The sequence below is a fragment of the Mustelus asterias genome, chromosome 28 (assembly GCF_964213995.1).
Source record: "Mustelus asterias chromosome 28, sMusAst1.hap1.1, whole genome shotgun sequence".
NCBI classification, from domain to species: Eukaryota; Metazoa; Chordata; class Chondrichthyes; order Carcharhiniformes; family Triakidae; genus Mustelus; species Mustelus asterias.
The window spans coordinates 10,634,438-10,651,884 of record NC_135828.1 but is presented as its reverse complement, the minus strand read 5'-3'; the positions used below and the strand labels follow the sequence as shown (position 1 = coordinate 10,651,884).

The 17,447-nt window shown below is 45.1% G+C and overlaps 1 protein-coding gene across 1 annotated transcript in view; it reads left to right on the top strand.

Moving 5' to 3' along the window:
• The window catches only part of zcchc24 (zinc finger, CCHC domain containing 24), a 221,902-nt gene that overhangs the window by 159,732 nt on the left and 44,723 nt on the right, over positions 1 to 17,447 (top strand). Inside the window, exon 3 of the mRNA XM_078199274.1 lies at positions 2,718 to 2,882. Coding sequence (XP_078055400.1) covers positions 2,718 to 2,882 — 165 coding nt within the window. The remainder of the gene's footprint in view (positions 1 to 2,717; positions 2,883 to 17,447) is intronic.

Here is a 17,447-nt window from a genome sequence, read left to right as displayed (position 1 = left end):
GCTGGTAGATTGTATAAATTGCAACACCAACATATTTAACTTCCTTCCGCAGAGGCTGCCAATAGTCGCTTGCTCTTGTTAAATATAAAGAATGGTCAATATTATTGCAGCCAAGAATGAGATCATTTGGATAAAAGGTGCCGCCAGACCTGCTGAGATTTTCCAGCACTTTCTGTTTCGGAATGAGATAATTTGACCAGTTGATCCGTTGGTACTGTTGTTGGTTGAAATGGGAATATTGAGCAGACCTACTGGGAGTTCACTCTGCACTAGTTTGCTTTGTACTAATGGATTTTTCTCTGTCTACCGGGAGAGGTAAGTGGTGGTCTTGGTTAAACATTTAATCCAAGCACAATACCTACAACAATGCAGCACACTCTCAGTACTCCACCAAAGCCCATATGCACAAGCGCTGAAGGGGGGCTTATTACCGTGAAGCATCTAATTAATTTATTCTTTGTCGCTTTGTTTAAGATCCCGCAATTCTTTTATATTTCTCCTTCGTGTCATTTAATGTTTCATAACGCTTTGGTGAAACACCTTTGGACATTTCATTGCATAACAGTTGCTATATAAATGTAGGTAGTTGTTGTTGACCATTGGTCTATAAACTTGCATTCATAGAGAACCCTTCGCAATCTCAGGGTAATTCAAAATGCTTTCCAGTCAATGAAGATTTACTTTTGAACTGGGCCCTCTGCTGTACCTTTGGAATCTCTTTTTACCATTTCCTCTTGTTGCAAGGGGCCTCCTACTCCTCCACTGTCTGCAGGCAATGCTATAATTGTATTGGGATCCACACTTAAATGGGGACCTTAAATCCAGACTGGATTTCAGAAGGATCTCTATTGATAGAAACAGGATGCAATCTGATGTGTCTGACCTGCAAGAAGATATTGAGACATTTTGCAACAACCGCTTGTTATTCGTTTGTGGGACATGGGCGTCGCTGGCTGGCCAGCATTTATTGCCCATCCCTAGTTGCCCTTGGGCTGAGTGGCCTGCTCGGCCATTTCAGAGGGCAGTTGAAAGTCAGCCATATTGCTGTGGTCACATGTAGGCCAGGCCGGGTGAGGACGGCAGATTTCCTTCCCTAAAGGACATTAGTGAACCAGATGGGTTTTTCCGACAATAGTTTCACAGTCATCAGTAGATTCTTGGAATCATAGAACTCTACAGTGCAGAAGGAGGCCCTTCGACCCATCAAGTCTGCACCCAGGCCCTATCCCCATAACCCCATGCACTTACCCTGCTGGTCCCCCTGACACTAAGGGGCAATTTAGCACGGCCAATCCACCTAACCCACACATCTTTGGAGTATGGGAGGTAACTGGAGCACCCGAAGGAAACCCACTGTGAGCCACAGTGCCCCCCATTCCAGATAATTTTTTAATTGAATTCAAATTCCACCATCTGCCATGGTGGGATTCGAACCTGAGCCCCCAGAACATTAGCTGACTTTTTTGATGAATAGTCTAGCGATAATACCACTAGGCCATCGTCTTCCCTGTAATAATTTTCACATTGCACTGCTTGCATTAATCGCCCACTCTCCTCAGTCCCACTGGCTAGTAGAAATATTAATCAGAATGCTTTGGACTGTGTACCTTCTCCCATCATCTTGGAACAAAATCTTTGCAATGATTAGTCAAAAGATCCGATCAGAAACTTCTCTTAAATAGGCATTTTCTCAAATTGAAATAGACTTGTAGATGTACACTTGCCGTGTACTTAGAATCTATTTTATATTTTAGGAAAGGGATACGAACTGATCTCCCACATGTTGCTCACAATAAATTGGAAGGTTCCATTGCTTTATAACAGCGTGTGAAAGAGGTTGTAGTGTTCTGCTGCTAAGGTGAAGTTGCATTTAAACCTGGTCCGCTCCTTTAAGTCCTGTGAAATGTACTTGCTGTCAGGAGGCACAACCCACAGTTGAGTAAATGCCAATTGCTTTTCAAAAGAAAGTCGTGGGGCTGTAGGTTGGCGGTTCCTTATAAATTCCTGACTCCCACCCACTTGGAAAGAGGCCAGGTTCCCAATGTCAGAAGAAAGCGAATTAAACCCACCAGCATGTCTTTTCTTTGAATGAAGACCCTGCTGATGGGCTAACTCTCTACCCAGCAGTGATTTGTGTTGTTTCATGACATTTGGACAGATTTGACACAAATTTTGAATATATGACAGAAGTCTGAGCATATTTAGTTGTAAATCATTTTATGTAGATAGTCAGATACTCAGCAGCACAGTGGTTAGCACGGCTGCCTCACAGCGCCAGGGATCCTGGTTCGATTCTCGACTTGGGCCACTGTCTGTGTGGAGTTTGCACGTTTTCCCCATGTTTGCGTGGGTTTCCTCCGGGTCTCAGGTTTCCACCCACAGTCTGAAAGACGTGCGGGTTAGGTGCGTTGGCCATGGTAAACAGGTGCCGGCTTGTGGCGACCAGGGGATTTTCACAGTAACTTCATTGCAGTGTTAATGTAAGCCTCCTTGTGACAATAATAAATAAACTTCAAAAAATACTTTCTTCGTGGCATATTGCAAATAAATCTTTACTAATGATCTGCGTGCTGTTTTTTAAAAAAAATATAAAGTTCTACCTGGTGATTTTAAATGGAAATTGGTGGAAAGGTGCGTTATAACTATCTGTGTTAGAGTTCTTACCTGGCAGACATTGTCTTTTTAACATATACATTTGTGTCTTGTTTACTTGCCAGGCTCGGCCCAAAGGAGAAGGTCTGACTCCCTACCAGGGGAAGAAACGCTGCTTCGGTGAATACAAGTGCCCCAAGTGTAAAAGGAAATGGATGAGTGGCAACTCCTGGGCCAACATGGGCCAAGAATGCATCAAGTGCCACATCAATGTTTACCCCCACAAGCAGGTACTGTGCGTCTCCTCACACAGGTCTTCATTAACCTTAGAGAGCACGAAAACCGTTGGCAGCTTCATTGGCCACCACCCTCTCTCAAGGGGCCCTGACGTCGGTTGGGTTCTTGAAAGTTCCTTCCCCTACTTGCTTAGATTTTACGCAGTGGAGAGGCCCAAACCGCAGGAGAGTAGCTTTGAGGAAAAAATAATGGATAAGCGAGTCGTTGCAACCCCAGCATACAGTGGAAGCAAATTTTTAAAAACTTGCATTTGTGTAGCACCCTTCGCAACTTCAGGCTGTCCCAACGCGCTTTCCAGCCAGTCAAGTACTTTTGAGGTGCAGTCAGTCTCGACATCAGAAACGTGACGGCTAATGTGTGCACAACGAACTTCTAAATGCAGCTATGAGATGAAAAGTCACCTCATTAATTAATTGAGGAGGGAAAATGAGTCAGGACACTTGAAATAATACCAAGGGATCTTTATCTGAGAGGGTAGATGGCATCTCAGTTTAACATCCCATTTGAAAGATGCAGGGCAGCACCCCCTCAATCCTGCACTGGGATGTTGGTCTAGATTATGTGCTCAAAGCCCTGTTGGGTCTTGAACGCAAAACCTCCTATCTCGGTGGCCAAAGTGATGCTCACAGCTGAAGTGGAAGGGTGCAGATAATGCAGAAAAATTTCAAAGGGTGATATGGATGGATTATTTTTGTGAAGAGTGGGAGGTCGAGCAGTATTTTTATTGCCGCTGTCCAAATGAACGACCAAGGCATTGCTGCTCCTTACTATCCTGCTGTTATTACATCTGCTGTACAATCTTCAAAATGTTGAGTCCTTGACCCCGACAGGTCAGGCGTCTCCTGGTGCGATAGGGAGAAGGGTACATGGAAGATAGCGAGTTATTCGAGTCAGTCTGGCCCATGTTCCAGAATGCATTGGCAGAGATCTGGGACCAGGTGACTCTCCATCTCGGTTGCAGATGATGTAAGTGTTTTTGGTTCAAGTTAGAAACTCCAAAGTGTTTTATGAAGCCCACCTGAATCATAAGTTTTTGTTATGAAGCAGAGGTGGATCCCCCTCTGAGAACTTAACACCTAACCACTCAAAGAGGAGTGCCTCACCTCATAATCTGTAAAAGTGTGAAGAGGTACGATCTGCTCTTCAGCAACTTTTTGTGGTTAAATCAGAATAACCCCCTGACACTCTCTCTGAAATCAACACGTAACAATCTATTTATCTAACAGTGAACAATTTAACTAAATTATTAATAAACTGAATAAAACATGATTCTAATGGAATGCTGTTCAGAGAAATACAATTCCCACTCATTAACAAAAAATGGAATTTAGTCACTCTGTAAATTACAACCAGGTTTGGTGCCTTCTGGAATATTCTGGGCTTTCTCAGTTGATTCTTCTGTCTGGAACTTCGCTATCGAGATGAGGTTCTCTTTTAAGATATAAGTGAGGCCATGAGAGCTGAACTAAGCTGTTATTCTGAGAGATACACAGTAAGAAGTCTCACAACACCAGGTTAAAATCCAACAGGTTTATTTGGTAGCAAAACTCTGGGAGATGGTAGTTGCTTTCTGTTTTTGTCCCACTGCCCCCTTCCTTTTATGCCTGTGATGACATATGATTGGTCCTAGGTTGCCAAAACCATCACATTTATAGTTAGTAGGTTGCTGGTATCTAAGTGCCTGATTTAAATTTGATTGGCTAAATTCAGAAGCCTGTTTGTTGTCTTGGTAAAACTGCTGCTTAGCCTTTCAATACCGGCACGGTAGCACAGTGGTTAGCACTGCTGCTTCACAGCTCCAGGGTCCCGGGTTCGATTCCCGGCTCGGGTCACTGTCTGTGTGGAGTTTGCACATTCTCCTCGTGTCTGCGTGGGTTTCCTCCGGGTGCTCCGGTTTCCTCCCACAGTCCAAAGATGTGCAGGTTAGGTTGATTGGCCATGCTAAAATTGCCCCTTAGTGTCCTGGGATGCGTAGGTTAGAGGGATTAGTGGGTAAATATGTGGGGGTAGGGCCTGGGTGGGATTGTGGTCGGTGCAGACTCGATGGGCCGAATGGCCTCCTTCTGCATTGTAGGGTTTCTATGTTTCTACTTGCATTTTTAAAAAAAACTTTCTAAGCACAGAAAACCTTTTAAAGGGACCATGCACTGCTTTTTCCCTCGCACTTTACAATTTTACAAACACCAATCTACAATTGCTCTACTCAACTTCGCAACATTTTGCATCTTGAATTTGGCTGGGATAAGCATGAGATGTTTCCCTTCAGGTGTGATTCAAAAGACCCACTAGGGAGCTTTTATCAAACAAAGTTTATTTAAGAATATAGTTAACACATACAGTAAGAAAATCAGCAAGAGCTTTTATCAATTACAAACAAGAAACAGAACAACCACCATAATGTATAACCTTTAATGAATTTATATAAGATGTTCCAATCAAAATCAAATCCAATAAACAAAATCCTTCAAACAGATTTATCACTGCACAGGCTAAAGCTCACATGGTACTGGAATCCAGTTCCCTGGGTTGAATGCAGATTTCAAATGATCTTGAAACCTAGAGCAGTTCGTCCAAACACTAAAGCACAGACTGCAGCTTGGCAACAAGTCTTTCTTTCAACTAACTGGTAAAATTTTCAAACCAAAACCGAGAAAGAGACTTCTTTTCCAGCTTGCTTCTAAGACTGCTTCCGAAACAAAACTGAAAGCTGAAAAACCTCTGTCCCCTAACCTGCCCACAGTTTCTTTTCTCCTTCCAGCAGTCACATTATCCAAGGCAGTGATCATGATTTTAAAAAACCCTCTGAAAGGTACACTAACGTCACAGTAAGACACAGTGAGTGGCCGAGAAAGCAACTACCTTTCTCAAGGAAAACCGGTAAACCCAGTGAAAACCAAAGCAACGGTCGGGTTCACAGTCTGAGCCTGACAATGTATTAACATGCCAAGTAAAAAGGAAGGAACTATTCACAGGCTGAGCTGATGATATAATCAGTTCAGGGTAGGTTTTCAATCTGAGACTAGGATAAGGGGTAGCAAATTTAAAACCAAGTTGAGGAGAAACTACTTCTCCCAAAGGGTTGTGAATCTGTGGAATTCGCTGCCCCAAAGTGCGGTGGATGCTGGGACAGTGAGTAAATTTAAGGGGGAGTTAGACAGATTTTTAATTGGTAACGGGCTGAAGGGTTATGGGGCAAAGGCAAGAAAATGGGGATGAGGAGCATATCAGCCATGATCGAATGGCGGAATGGAGTTGATGGGCCGAGTGGTCTAATTCAGCTCCTATACCTTCTGAACTTATGACATATTGAATAAGTATGAGAGACACTTGGTAGTACAGAAATATACGGCAAATTTTTAAATTTAATTATTCACTGCATACATCATCCAAACATTATACACAAGAGATTTTTTCTGTTAAGTATCCGCTAATGCATCACGTCACATGGCAAGACATTGAGACACGGGAGAAAATTTCCAAGAGATATGTAACAAAAATGCTGCTACACTGAATCCTATAATGCGATTGTCCTCATGTACACATGGGGATCTTGACTAAAACAACTTAGTAAAAATATTCACAGATGTGAATATAAAGAGATATTACAACAAATGGACACTAGTCACATAAGTACTTTTGAAAGGTCATTGGAGGAGAGAGTTGGAGGGGCTTAGGATGTGAATTCCAGAACTTTGGATTTGGCCATGAGTAAATTTTCCTGATGTGCAGCTCAGTCGGAAGGTTGAAAAACCAGATGTTTTGTCATTATTGAATCTTCATCTTTATGTTTAGAAATAGCTGGATGGATTTTGATTTATTATTGTCACATGTATTGGTATACAGTGAAAAGTATTGTTTCTTGCGTGTTATACAAAGCATACCATTCATAGAGTATATAAGGGAGAAGGAAAGGAGAGGGTGCAGAATGTAGTGTTACATTCATAGCTAGGGTGTAGAGAAAGATCAACTTAGTGCGAGGTAGGTCCATTCAAAAGTCTGATGGCAGCAGGGAAGAAGCTGTTCTTGAGTCAGTTAGTATGTGTTTTCAGACTTTTGTATCTTTTTCCCGACGGAAGAATGTGGAAGAGAGAATGTTCGGGGTGCGTGAGGTCCTTGACTGGCTGCTGCTATTCCGAGGCAGCAGGAAGTATAGGCTAAGTCAATGGATGGGAGGCTGGTTTGAGTGATGGACTGGGCTACATTCATGACCCTTTGTAGTTTCTTGCGGTCTTGGGCAGAGCAGGAGCCATACCAAGCTGTGATAAACCAGAAAGAATGCTTTCTATGGTGCATCTGTAAAAGTTTTCTGCATCTTCTTTTCTGGTATCACACATCATCTGCCAACCTATCAATGTGCTGCTCACAATCGATTATTCGCAGATTTCAATGTGAAGAATGTTCAGGGGACAGTGGGCTGCCAGTTTTCTTTTCAATCCTTGTAGTGTGTGAGGACTTGAAATATCCACTCGAGCAATGCAAACTTCAAGATTTTCAACGTTGTCTCAGCTCAAGAGAGGCAGACCAGAACATTGATTAAATTTTCTGATCAACTCGATACTCAAAGAAAGACTCAAGTGACTCGATCTAAACTGTCAGTCTGAAAATGACCTGACCTCGTTTTAACGCAAATCAAACTCTATTTTATAGAAAGTTGGGATCACGCACAGAGTTTCCTTTCTTTTATTTCCTGAGCCTCCACGTTGTAGAAGATCAGCAGTTTTTCAGGTCAATGCATGGTTGTTTCTCGATGTCCTGCAATGTGCTGGGGATGGTGGGGTAGGAATGTAGTGGGCTGGAGAGCTGATGGAGCGATATTGCTGTCCACTGGTGGGCTTTCAAAAGAAAAAGGTTTGAACGCAGACCTTTGCAAAGCGGGGGAAGAGAGTTCCAAAGTCTGTGGATTCTCAGAGGGAAAAATATTTCCTCATCTTAATCTTAAATGGAAGGCCCCTTATTTTTAAACTGTGTCCCCCTACTTCTAGTCTCCCCCCATAAGCATCCTCTCAGCATCCACCCTGTCATGTCCCCTCAGGATCTTCTGTTTCAGTGAGATCACCCACATTCTCCTACACTCCAGTGGAAACAGGTCCAGCCTGTCCAACCTTTACTCCTGAGATAACCCGCCCGCAGTCCCAGCAGTCAGTTGAATGAACTTTCTCTGAATTACTTCTCACACGTTTATGTCCTTTCTTCTATAAAGAAACCAAAACTGTATACACCATTCCAGATATGACCTCACCAACAGCGGCAGCATAACTTTTATATTTCATTCCTCTTGCAATAAATGCCAACATTCCATAAGCCTTCCTCATCACTTGCTGTACCTGCAGACTAACTGTGATTCATGGACTAGGACGCCCAGATCCCTCTGTACCATAGAGTTCTGCAATCTCTCTCCATTTACATAAAGTTAAAGTTTATTTATTAGTCACAAGTAGGCTTACATTAACATTACAATGAAGTTATTGTGAAATCCCCGACTCGCCACACTCCGGCGCCTGTTTGGGTACATTGAGGGAGAATTTAGCATGGCCGATGCACCTAACCAGCACCTCTTTCGGACTGCGGGAGGTAATTGGAGCGATAGTATACTGCATTTCACTACTTCCTTTCAAAATGGACAAGTTCACATTTGTCCGCATTATACTCAACCGGCGGCACAATGGTTAGCACTGCTGCCTCACAGTGCCAGGGACCCGGGTTCAATTCAGGCCTCGGATCACTATCTGTGTAGAGTTTGCACATTCTCCCCATGTCTGCGTGGGTTTCCTCCCACACTCCAAAGACGTGTGGGTTAGATTGATTGACAATGCTAAATTGACCCTAGTGTCAAGGGGACTAGCTAGGGTAAATATGTGAGGTTACAAGAATAGGGCCTGGGTGGGATTGTGGTCGGTGCAGACTCGATGGGCCGAATGGCCTCCTTCTGCACTGTAGGGATTCTCTGAGCGTGAAAACGGGAGGGAGTTTCAGATCTGCCAAATGTTTTTTCCCCACTTACTTATCCTGTCTATATCCCTTTGTAGTCTCCCTACCTCCTATTGACAACTTTCCTACCTATCTTGGTCTCATCGGCAAATTTAGCTACCATAAGATTGGTCCTCTTATTAAAGTCATTGATTAAATTGTAAAACTGAGACACCAACACTAACCTCTGTGGTAGTTCACTCATGATGTGGAGATGCCGGTGTTGGACTCATCACAGCTTTCCAAGAAAGACCCATTTATTCCTACTGTCAGTTTCCTTAAGCTAATTAATCCTCTATCCATGTTGGTGTGTTACCCCCTACACCATGAACTCCTGTAATGTAGGGAAACATGATGGACAATCTGTGCACGGCAAGATCCCATAAGCAGCAATGGTCATCCATCCAGGTCTTCCATTTTAAATTGTACGGAAGCTAAGCTCAAGTTATACAGCAGTTTGCAAATGTGATGGACAAAATTAATTGCTAGGTAGAAGACAGACCAATCCAGACATTCTATTGCAGTTCACCTCTGTGATTCAGGGTGACCGTGTGGGGGGGGGATTTTCCGACCGTGCTCGCCCCAAGACTGGAAAATCCCGCCCGAGGTCAATAGATCTTTGCATGGTTCGCACCCCCCTCGCCCGCTACGATTCCCATGGAGCCGGGGAGAATTCCCCAATGTATCTTTTTGTACTATCTTCAACATTGTCCATTCATGGTCATCTAGATATCTCCACATGTGCTGCTTCGGAAAAGGGGATCAAACCTTATTTAACATCTTACTTCAGCAATGGGGATAGTTTACAAAAAGAAAGAATTGCACTTATAAAGCACCTTTCATGCCCTCTAGACGTCCAATGAAGTGGTTTGAAGTCTAGCCGCTGTTGTAATGTAAGAAACGTGGCAATCAATTTGTGCACAGCAAGCTCCCACGAGCAGCAATATGGTAATCACCAGATAATCTGATTTAGTGACATTGAGAGGTGAATATTGGCCATGATACATGGGAGAGCTCCCCTTCCAAGTAGTGCCAGGGGACTTTTTGCATGTGGCTGAGAGAGTAGACAGGTCCCAGTATAGTGTCTCATCTGAAAGACAGCACCTCCAACCGTGCAGCATTCCCTCGGTACTCCACTGGAGTGTCTGCCTCAGTTTTTGTTCTCAAATCTGGGAGCGGGATTTAAAACGTCTGACTTGTTGCGGAGACTGCTTCCAGCTGAGCCGCTGACTGCCAATCATTGACTCCTTGACTACTCTCAATAAAACACTCGGGCGCTGCCTTGACATGTCCAGACTCAAGAGTGTTCTGTGATAGAGTCATCCTACCAGGAAATAGACCATTTGATCCATCATTCCTGTGCCGTCTCATGCCTATCCCTATACAGGTCTCCGGTGTCAACACAATGAATGGTGGTGGTGGGTGATGAGGGTGAAAGTGGCAGAAGGAAATTTATTCTAAGCGTCCCAGATTGCAGATGCCTAGGAATAGCAGACTTGCTCACACACTCAATCGGTCAGTTGTACTTTCCATAGCGGAAAGAAAAGATCTTTTATAGTCTGTGTGAATTCCTATTCCTTTAATGGATTTATAGTCCTGCCTTTTATAGGTTTCCCCAACCCTACAGTTCTTGCAATGACTGAATCCCTACTGTGCAGAAAGAGGCCATTCAGCCCATCGCGTCTGCACCAACTCTCCGAGAGAACAACCCACTCGGGCCCGCCCCCGTGCCCTATCCCCACGACCCCATACTTTCATCTTGCCAATCCCCCTAATCTACACATCTCGGAACACCAAGGGGCAATTTAGCTTGGCCAATCCACCTGACCTGCACATCTTTGGAGTGTGGGAAGAAACTGGAGCACCCAGAGGAAACCCATGCAGACACAGGGAGAACATGCAAACTCCACACAGGCAGAGACTCAAGGCCGGAATTGAACCCAGGTCCTTGGCGCTGTGAGGCAGCTGTGCTAACCACTGTGCCACCGTGCTGCCCATAATTTTGTTTTATTCATTTGTGGGACATTGGCGTCGCTGGCTGGCCAGCATTTAGGGGAATTTCACAGTAACTTCATTGCAGTCTTAATGTAAGCCTTACTTTGTGACTAATAAATAAACTTTACTTTATTTATTTATTGTCCATCCCTAGTTGCCCTTGTTCAGAGGGCATTTAAGAGTCAACCACATTGCTGTGTCGCTGGAGTCACATGTAGGCCAGACCAGGTAAGGAAGGCAGATTTCCTTCCCGAAAGGACATTAGTGAACCAGAAGGGTTTTTTCGACAATCCACAATGGTTTCATGGTCATCAGTAGATGGTCTTCGTGATGAGCTTGATGTAGAGTTTTAAGCCTGGCTCGATATCACACACAACGGCCAGGTTACAGACCATCAGCTTCACCCTGGGTGTGTGGCAGGGCCGCAGGAATCGGCGAGGCAGGAACTGAACGGGATGGCTTCAATCTTGCCAACGTTGCACTGGGTGGCGGGGGGGGGGGGGGGGGGGGGGGGAATTCTAGCTCTTTCACAAAGTTGGACAAGGGAAAGAATTTGGGGACCACCATTGTCTGAATCCCTGGCTTTCCAAGACTGCGTGAAATGTGACAAAGACCACATTGTGGAAAACCCGCAGGCAAACAATCAAACCTCTATCTTGGTTATGAACACAACAGATCTTGTTGACAAGGCACCAGAATGTTCTGGGTAGCACACAGCCAATTGTAAGCAATGGACAAATTTCTGTCTATGGGGAAATGAAACAATTAACAAAAGATTGAGGAATAACTTGTATTAAAATAGCACATTTAACATGGTGAAAGGTCACTTCGTAGGAACATTATCAACCAAAATCTGACTCCAACCGTATAAGGAGACAGCACAACAGATGACTAGAAGCTTGGTCAAATAGGAATGTCTCAAAAGAGGAGAGAGAGGTAGAAAAGCAAAGAGTTTTAGGGAGGTAATTCCAGAGCTTGGGTCTTAGACACTGTAGACATGACCACCAGTGGTAAAGCAATGAAAATCATGCATACAGGGTGGCACGGTGGCACAATGTTAGCACTGCCTCCTCACAGCGCTAGGAACCCAGGTTCCATTCCCATCTTGGATGACTGACTGTGTGGAGTTTGCACGTTCTCCCCGTGTCTGTGTGGGTTTCTTCCGGGTGATCCGGTTTCCTCCCCAAGTCCAAAATGTTAGTTAGGCGGATGCAGGTTAGGTGGATTGGCCATGCTACATTGCCCCTTAGTGTCCGTAGATGTGTAGGTTAGGTGGAGTGGCCATGCTAAATTGCCTCTTGGTGTCCAAAGATGTATCGGTTAGACAGGTTAGCCATGGTAAATGTGTGGGGTTGCAGGCGTAGGGCGGGGAGGGGAGGGACTGGGTCAGAGAGTTGGTGCAGACTCAATGGGCCGAATGGCCTCTTGTGTACTGTAGGGATTCTTTGATTCTGTGCGTAGACAGAATTGGAGGGCCACAGAAACTTTTGAGGTTTGTAGCGCTGGAGGAGATTAGAGAGGGGGAGGGGCACGGCCATGGAGGGATGAGCAGAGTGAACCCATTACACTTGATCAAGAGGAGAAATATTAGGGCCTATTTTCTGGCCAGCGAACCATACGGGGAACTTATTGCCTGGAAATCTGATGGAAAATGGCTTATCTGGGTTTGTGTGTTCTTCAGAGCAGCGTTTTGAGCTGAACTAGTGGTTTCTTAGACAAATACACCAGCGACATGTTTAATTTTTAAGTTGATATACCTGTCTGTTAAGGATGGGATTGTACTTTGTTTAGAGTTTAATTATAGAATCATAGAATCCCTACAGTGCAGAAGGAGGCCATTTGGCCCATTGAGTCTGCACCAACAACAGTCCCACCCAGGTCCTATTCCTGTAACCTCACGTATTTACCCAGCTGATCCCCCTGACACCTAAGGGACAATTTAGCATGACCAATCAACCTAACCCGCACGTCTTTGGACTGTGGGAGGAAACCAGAGCACCCGGTGGAAACCTACACAGATATGGGGAGAATGTGCAGACTCCACACAGACAGTGACCCGAGACTGGAATTGAACCCGGGTCCCTGGCGCTGGGAAGCAGCAGTGCTAACCACTGTGCCACCATGCCGCCCTTAATGGAAAGTTACATGTGTAGTGGATCTCTTAAAGGCATAGACACATTTTGCAATACTGTTTGTAATTTTCATTTCAGCAGCCCTTTCATCACTTTTTTACTTCATTCTCCATTTGTGCTTTCTGAATTTAATATTATTTTTAGAGTTTGTTTTGTTTCGAGGCATGTACGGAATGTTGGTATTGAAAAGGAACGGAATGTCTGCAAAATCACAGATTGCTTCAGCCGCACAGAAATCTATAAAGGGACTCTTCAATGTGACCCTTCACAGAGACACTGGGAATAATGAGGCACCATAGAGAACCCTTGTCACCTCCAGGTCCATTTCAATAAATTGTGTGGTTGGTCGTAAACCATCCCTTAATATATTGTCATCTAAGTGGCACAAGATAAGAGAAGGCGTGCGTAGGAGATTAGCAGAAACCAGACCACGTGACAGTACGAGGCACAATAGGCCAAATAGCTCCTATCCTCAATAATTCTCGGAAGAAGCAACCACCTTTTTCCGTCAGGAAAAATATACAAAAGTCTGAGGTCACGTACCAACCGACTCAAGAACAGCTTCTTCCCTGCTGCCGTCAGACTTTTGAATGGACCAACTCACATTAAGTTGATCTTTCTCTACACCCTAGCTACGACTGTGACACTACATTCTGCACTCTCTCCTTTCCTTCTCTATGAATGGTATGCTTTATCTGTATAGCGCGCAAGAAACAACACTTTTCATTGTATCCCAGTACATGTGACAATAAATCAGATAAAATCATTTTCACAGAATCTGGTTCACATACTATATGAGGACCATGGACAATTAACTTAGTAGTCTCTGGGTTATCCAGATCTTAGTTGTGGTCATCTATTGTATGGATATGCCCTCCAGCATGCATCATAAGGCCATCAGTTGGGAGCTATCAACCTTCCCTTTTGTGCATGTTCAGGGAGAAGGAATTTAGCTTTAAATCCTGCCACAGGCTCGCTTGTGAATTTTGTACTTGTGTCCTCCAATTTTAAGCTCGCTGACTAGTTAAAATAATCTGATTGCTTTAACAATGTCATCCTTGTTTTCAAATCCCACCCCTCCCTAAGTCTGTAACCTTCTCCATTTCTACAACCCCTTAAGATCTCTGAACTTCTCCATCCCCGTAAGCCCTCCATTTCTACAACCCCACTAAGATCTCTCTACTTCTCCAATTCAGTCTTGAGCTTTCCTGATTTTCATCACTCTGCTATTGACAGCTCTGTCTTCAACCGCCTTGACCCAAAGATCTGGAATTCCCTCCTCCAAACCTCTATCTCTTTAAAAATCTACCTCTATGACTAAGCATTTAGTAATCTGTCCATATATCCCCTGATATGCCTCAGTGGCAAATATTGTACGATGATGTGGAATATCTTGGGATGTTTTACTATGTCAAAGTGCAAGTGTTGCATAGCCATTCCACTCTGCAACACTGCCTTCTTTCCCTGTCCTTTCCTGCAAGTGGCATTGGAACAGAGGAACTGGAGCAGGCCATTCAGCCCCTCAAGTCTGTTCTTACATTAACACTGCAATGAAGTTACTGTGAAAATCCCCCAGTCACCACACTCCTGTTCGGGTACACTGAGGGAGAATTTAGCACGGCCAGTGCACCTAACCAGCACATCTTTCCAGCTGTGGGAGGAAACCGGAGCACCCGGAGGAAACCCACGCAGACACGGGGAGAACATGCAGACTCCGCACAGACAGTGACCCAAACCGGGAATCGAACCCGGGTTCCTGGCGCTGTGAGGCAGCAGTGTTAACCACTGTGCCACCGTGCCGCCCCCATGTTCTGACCAGCAATTAGATCCTGGCTAATTTTATACATTAACCCCTTGTTTCCAGACTGCAACAGCAGTGAGCAAGTCCCCTCCCCACCCAAATTGTGACAGGACATCACCCTAATCCCTCATTGGCCTCTCGGGTATCTGGGAAATGCTGTGGTTTTGTTTTCCCCCTTTTGGAATTGGAGATGTTTTCTGACTAATATGAGCTCAGCAGCCTGTTTCCCTGGGAAACATGGAATGCCTCTTTAGCCGAGAGCTAGGGAATAGTGGAATTCCAGGGGCCCTGTTCCTGCTTCCCAGCAAGAGAAAACACAACCTCAGATTGCGCCTGCAAAGAGCCGGTGTTATATAGACCAGCAGTTGAGTAGTTGATTTTGTGTACTCTAATCGAACAGAAACTGGTTGTGTAAGTTTTTAAATGTGTTGTTGTACTAGAAACTCTCGATGCGTCAAAGAAAATTACAGCACAGGAACAGGCCCTTCGGCCCTCCAAGTCTGCACCGACCATGCTGCCCGACTGAACTAAAAAAATCCCCTACCCTTCCGGGGACCATATCCCTCCATTCCCAACCTATTCATGTATTTGTCAAGATGCCCCTTAAAAGTCACTATCGTATCTGCTTCCAATACCTCCCCCGGCAACGAGTTCCAGGCACCCACCACCCTCTGTGTAAAAATAACTTGCCTCGTACATCTCCTTTAAACCTTGCCCCTCGCACCTTAAATCTATGTCCCCTAGTAATTGACTCTTCTACCCTGGGGAAAAAGCTTCTGACTATCCACTCTGTCCATGCTCCTCATAATCTTGTAGACTTCTACCAGGTCGTTCCCTCAACCTCCGTCGTTCCAGTGAGAACAAACCAAATTTCTCATGTCCACTTTTGGCAGGCAGTATTGGCTCTACAACTTGATGCATCAGCTGTCACAGGCTGCAAAAAAAACACCTCATGACACCACTTACAAGCTGTTCCCCGAAGTTCAAGCAATGAAGGCAATTAAGAAAAAAACACAAAAACAGCTTAGCGACTGGCAAGCTTAACAATCTAACCTTTCATTTCAATTTAATTTGGCTTAATTGGGAAACTGAATGACTCCAACGTTCACGTGGCATTGGTGCATCCAGGGTCATTGGACCTTGTGTCCATGGGTCCTCCCGTATCGCGCATTGCTGACCTCACTGGGGAGAGGGTGAGATGAAGGGTGGGCCAGACGCAAGGATAGAGAGGTGCTCACTTGTCATCCCCAGCCCAATGTGTCAGTTTGATGATCATATTGACAAAGCACCGGGTAGGAGGCCATCAGGGGCGTCACAGTGGTTATCACCGCAGTCTCACAGCGCCAGGGACCCAGGTTCAATTCCGGCCTCGGCTCACTGTCTGTGTGGAGTTTGCATGTTCTCCCCGTGTCTGCATTGGTTTCCTCCGGGTGCTCCGGTTTCCTCCCACAGTCCAAAGATGTGCACTTTAGGTGGATTGGCCATGCTAAATTGCCCCTTAGTGTCCAAAGATGTGCAGCTCAGGTGGATTGGCCATCCTAAATTGCCCCTTAGTGTCCCAAGATGTGTAGGTTAGGGGGATTAGCGGGGTAAATGCATGGGGTTACGGGGAAGAGGTGGTGGTTGGGCTTGGATAGGATGCTCTGTCGGAGAGTCGGTGCAGGCGCGATGGGCTGAATGGCCTCCTTCTGCACTGTCTTCTCAATCATAGTTAGCCTGAGGCGTCAGGAGAGTTGCAGAGTATAATGAAATGAATGGACTTTGAGGGGATATCGCCCACCCCAAAAATACCCTGATACAAAAGGTGCATTTAGAAAATGGGCTGTGCTCCACAGAGCTGATCTACCATGAGGGCCTGTCAGAAAGCACTGCAGGGCTGCAGCTGCAATATTCCAGCCATTCAGTTGAATGACTGGCACGGTTTCTTGGTCAGCAGCACCCAGCTGGTGGGTGAGAGATGTCACTTCAACCGTGTGACGGTGAAAATTGAGGAAGTCTTCATCTTTTATGCCCAGTGCCAGCATTGCGAGTTCCTAGTCCGGTTGTTTGCCTGACACAGATTGATCCGCACTGTCAACAATGTGGCCAAATCACTGCCTTTCAAAAGCACCCTCTCCAATGCACCAGTATGGATATGTTCCCTTTCCTTTGCGAGCTACCTTCACGTGAGATTGTGTCAGCTTCTCTTGGCCACCATTTTACATCAGTGCCATCTGATGCCTGTCCACGTTCAGTTTGTGTAGCAAGCCTACAGCTCCCACCAAAAGACGGCGGGAGTCCTTTGCACCATCGCTTTGCATTGGATTGAATGCCAGGTCCTATTAGGGAAAGGAAAACTCCATGATGCCATTCAATCCGTTGAGATCTGCACCTGCAAAATTAGGGTACTCTGGTGAGACACTGTCCTAGTGGACAATAGATCAAGCTGGATAAGTCTGTACTGGATGGAGTTTAGAAGGATGAGGGGGTAATCTCATTGAAATTTGTAGAATACTGAAGGGCCTGGATAGAGTGGACGTGGGGAAGATGTTTCCATTAGTAGGAGAGGCCAGGATCCGAGGGCACAGCTTCAGAGTAAAGGGACGACCCTTTAGAACCAAGATGAGGAGGAATTTCTTCAGCCAGAGGGTGGTGAGTCTATGGAATTCATTGCCACAGAAGGC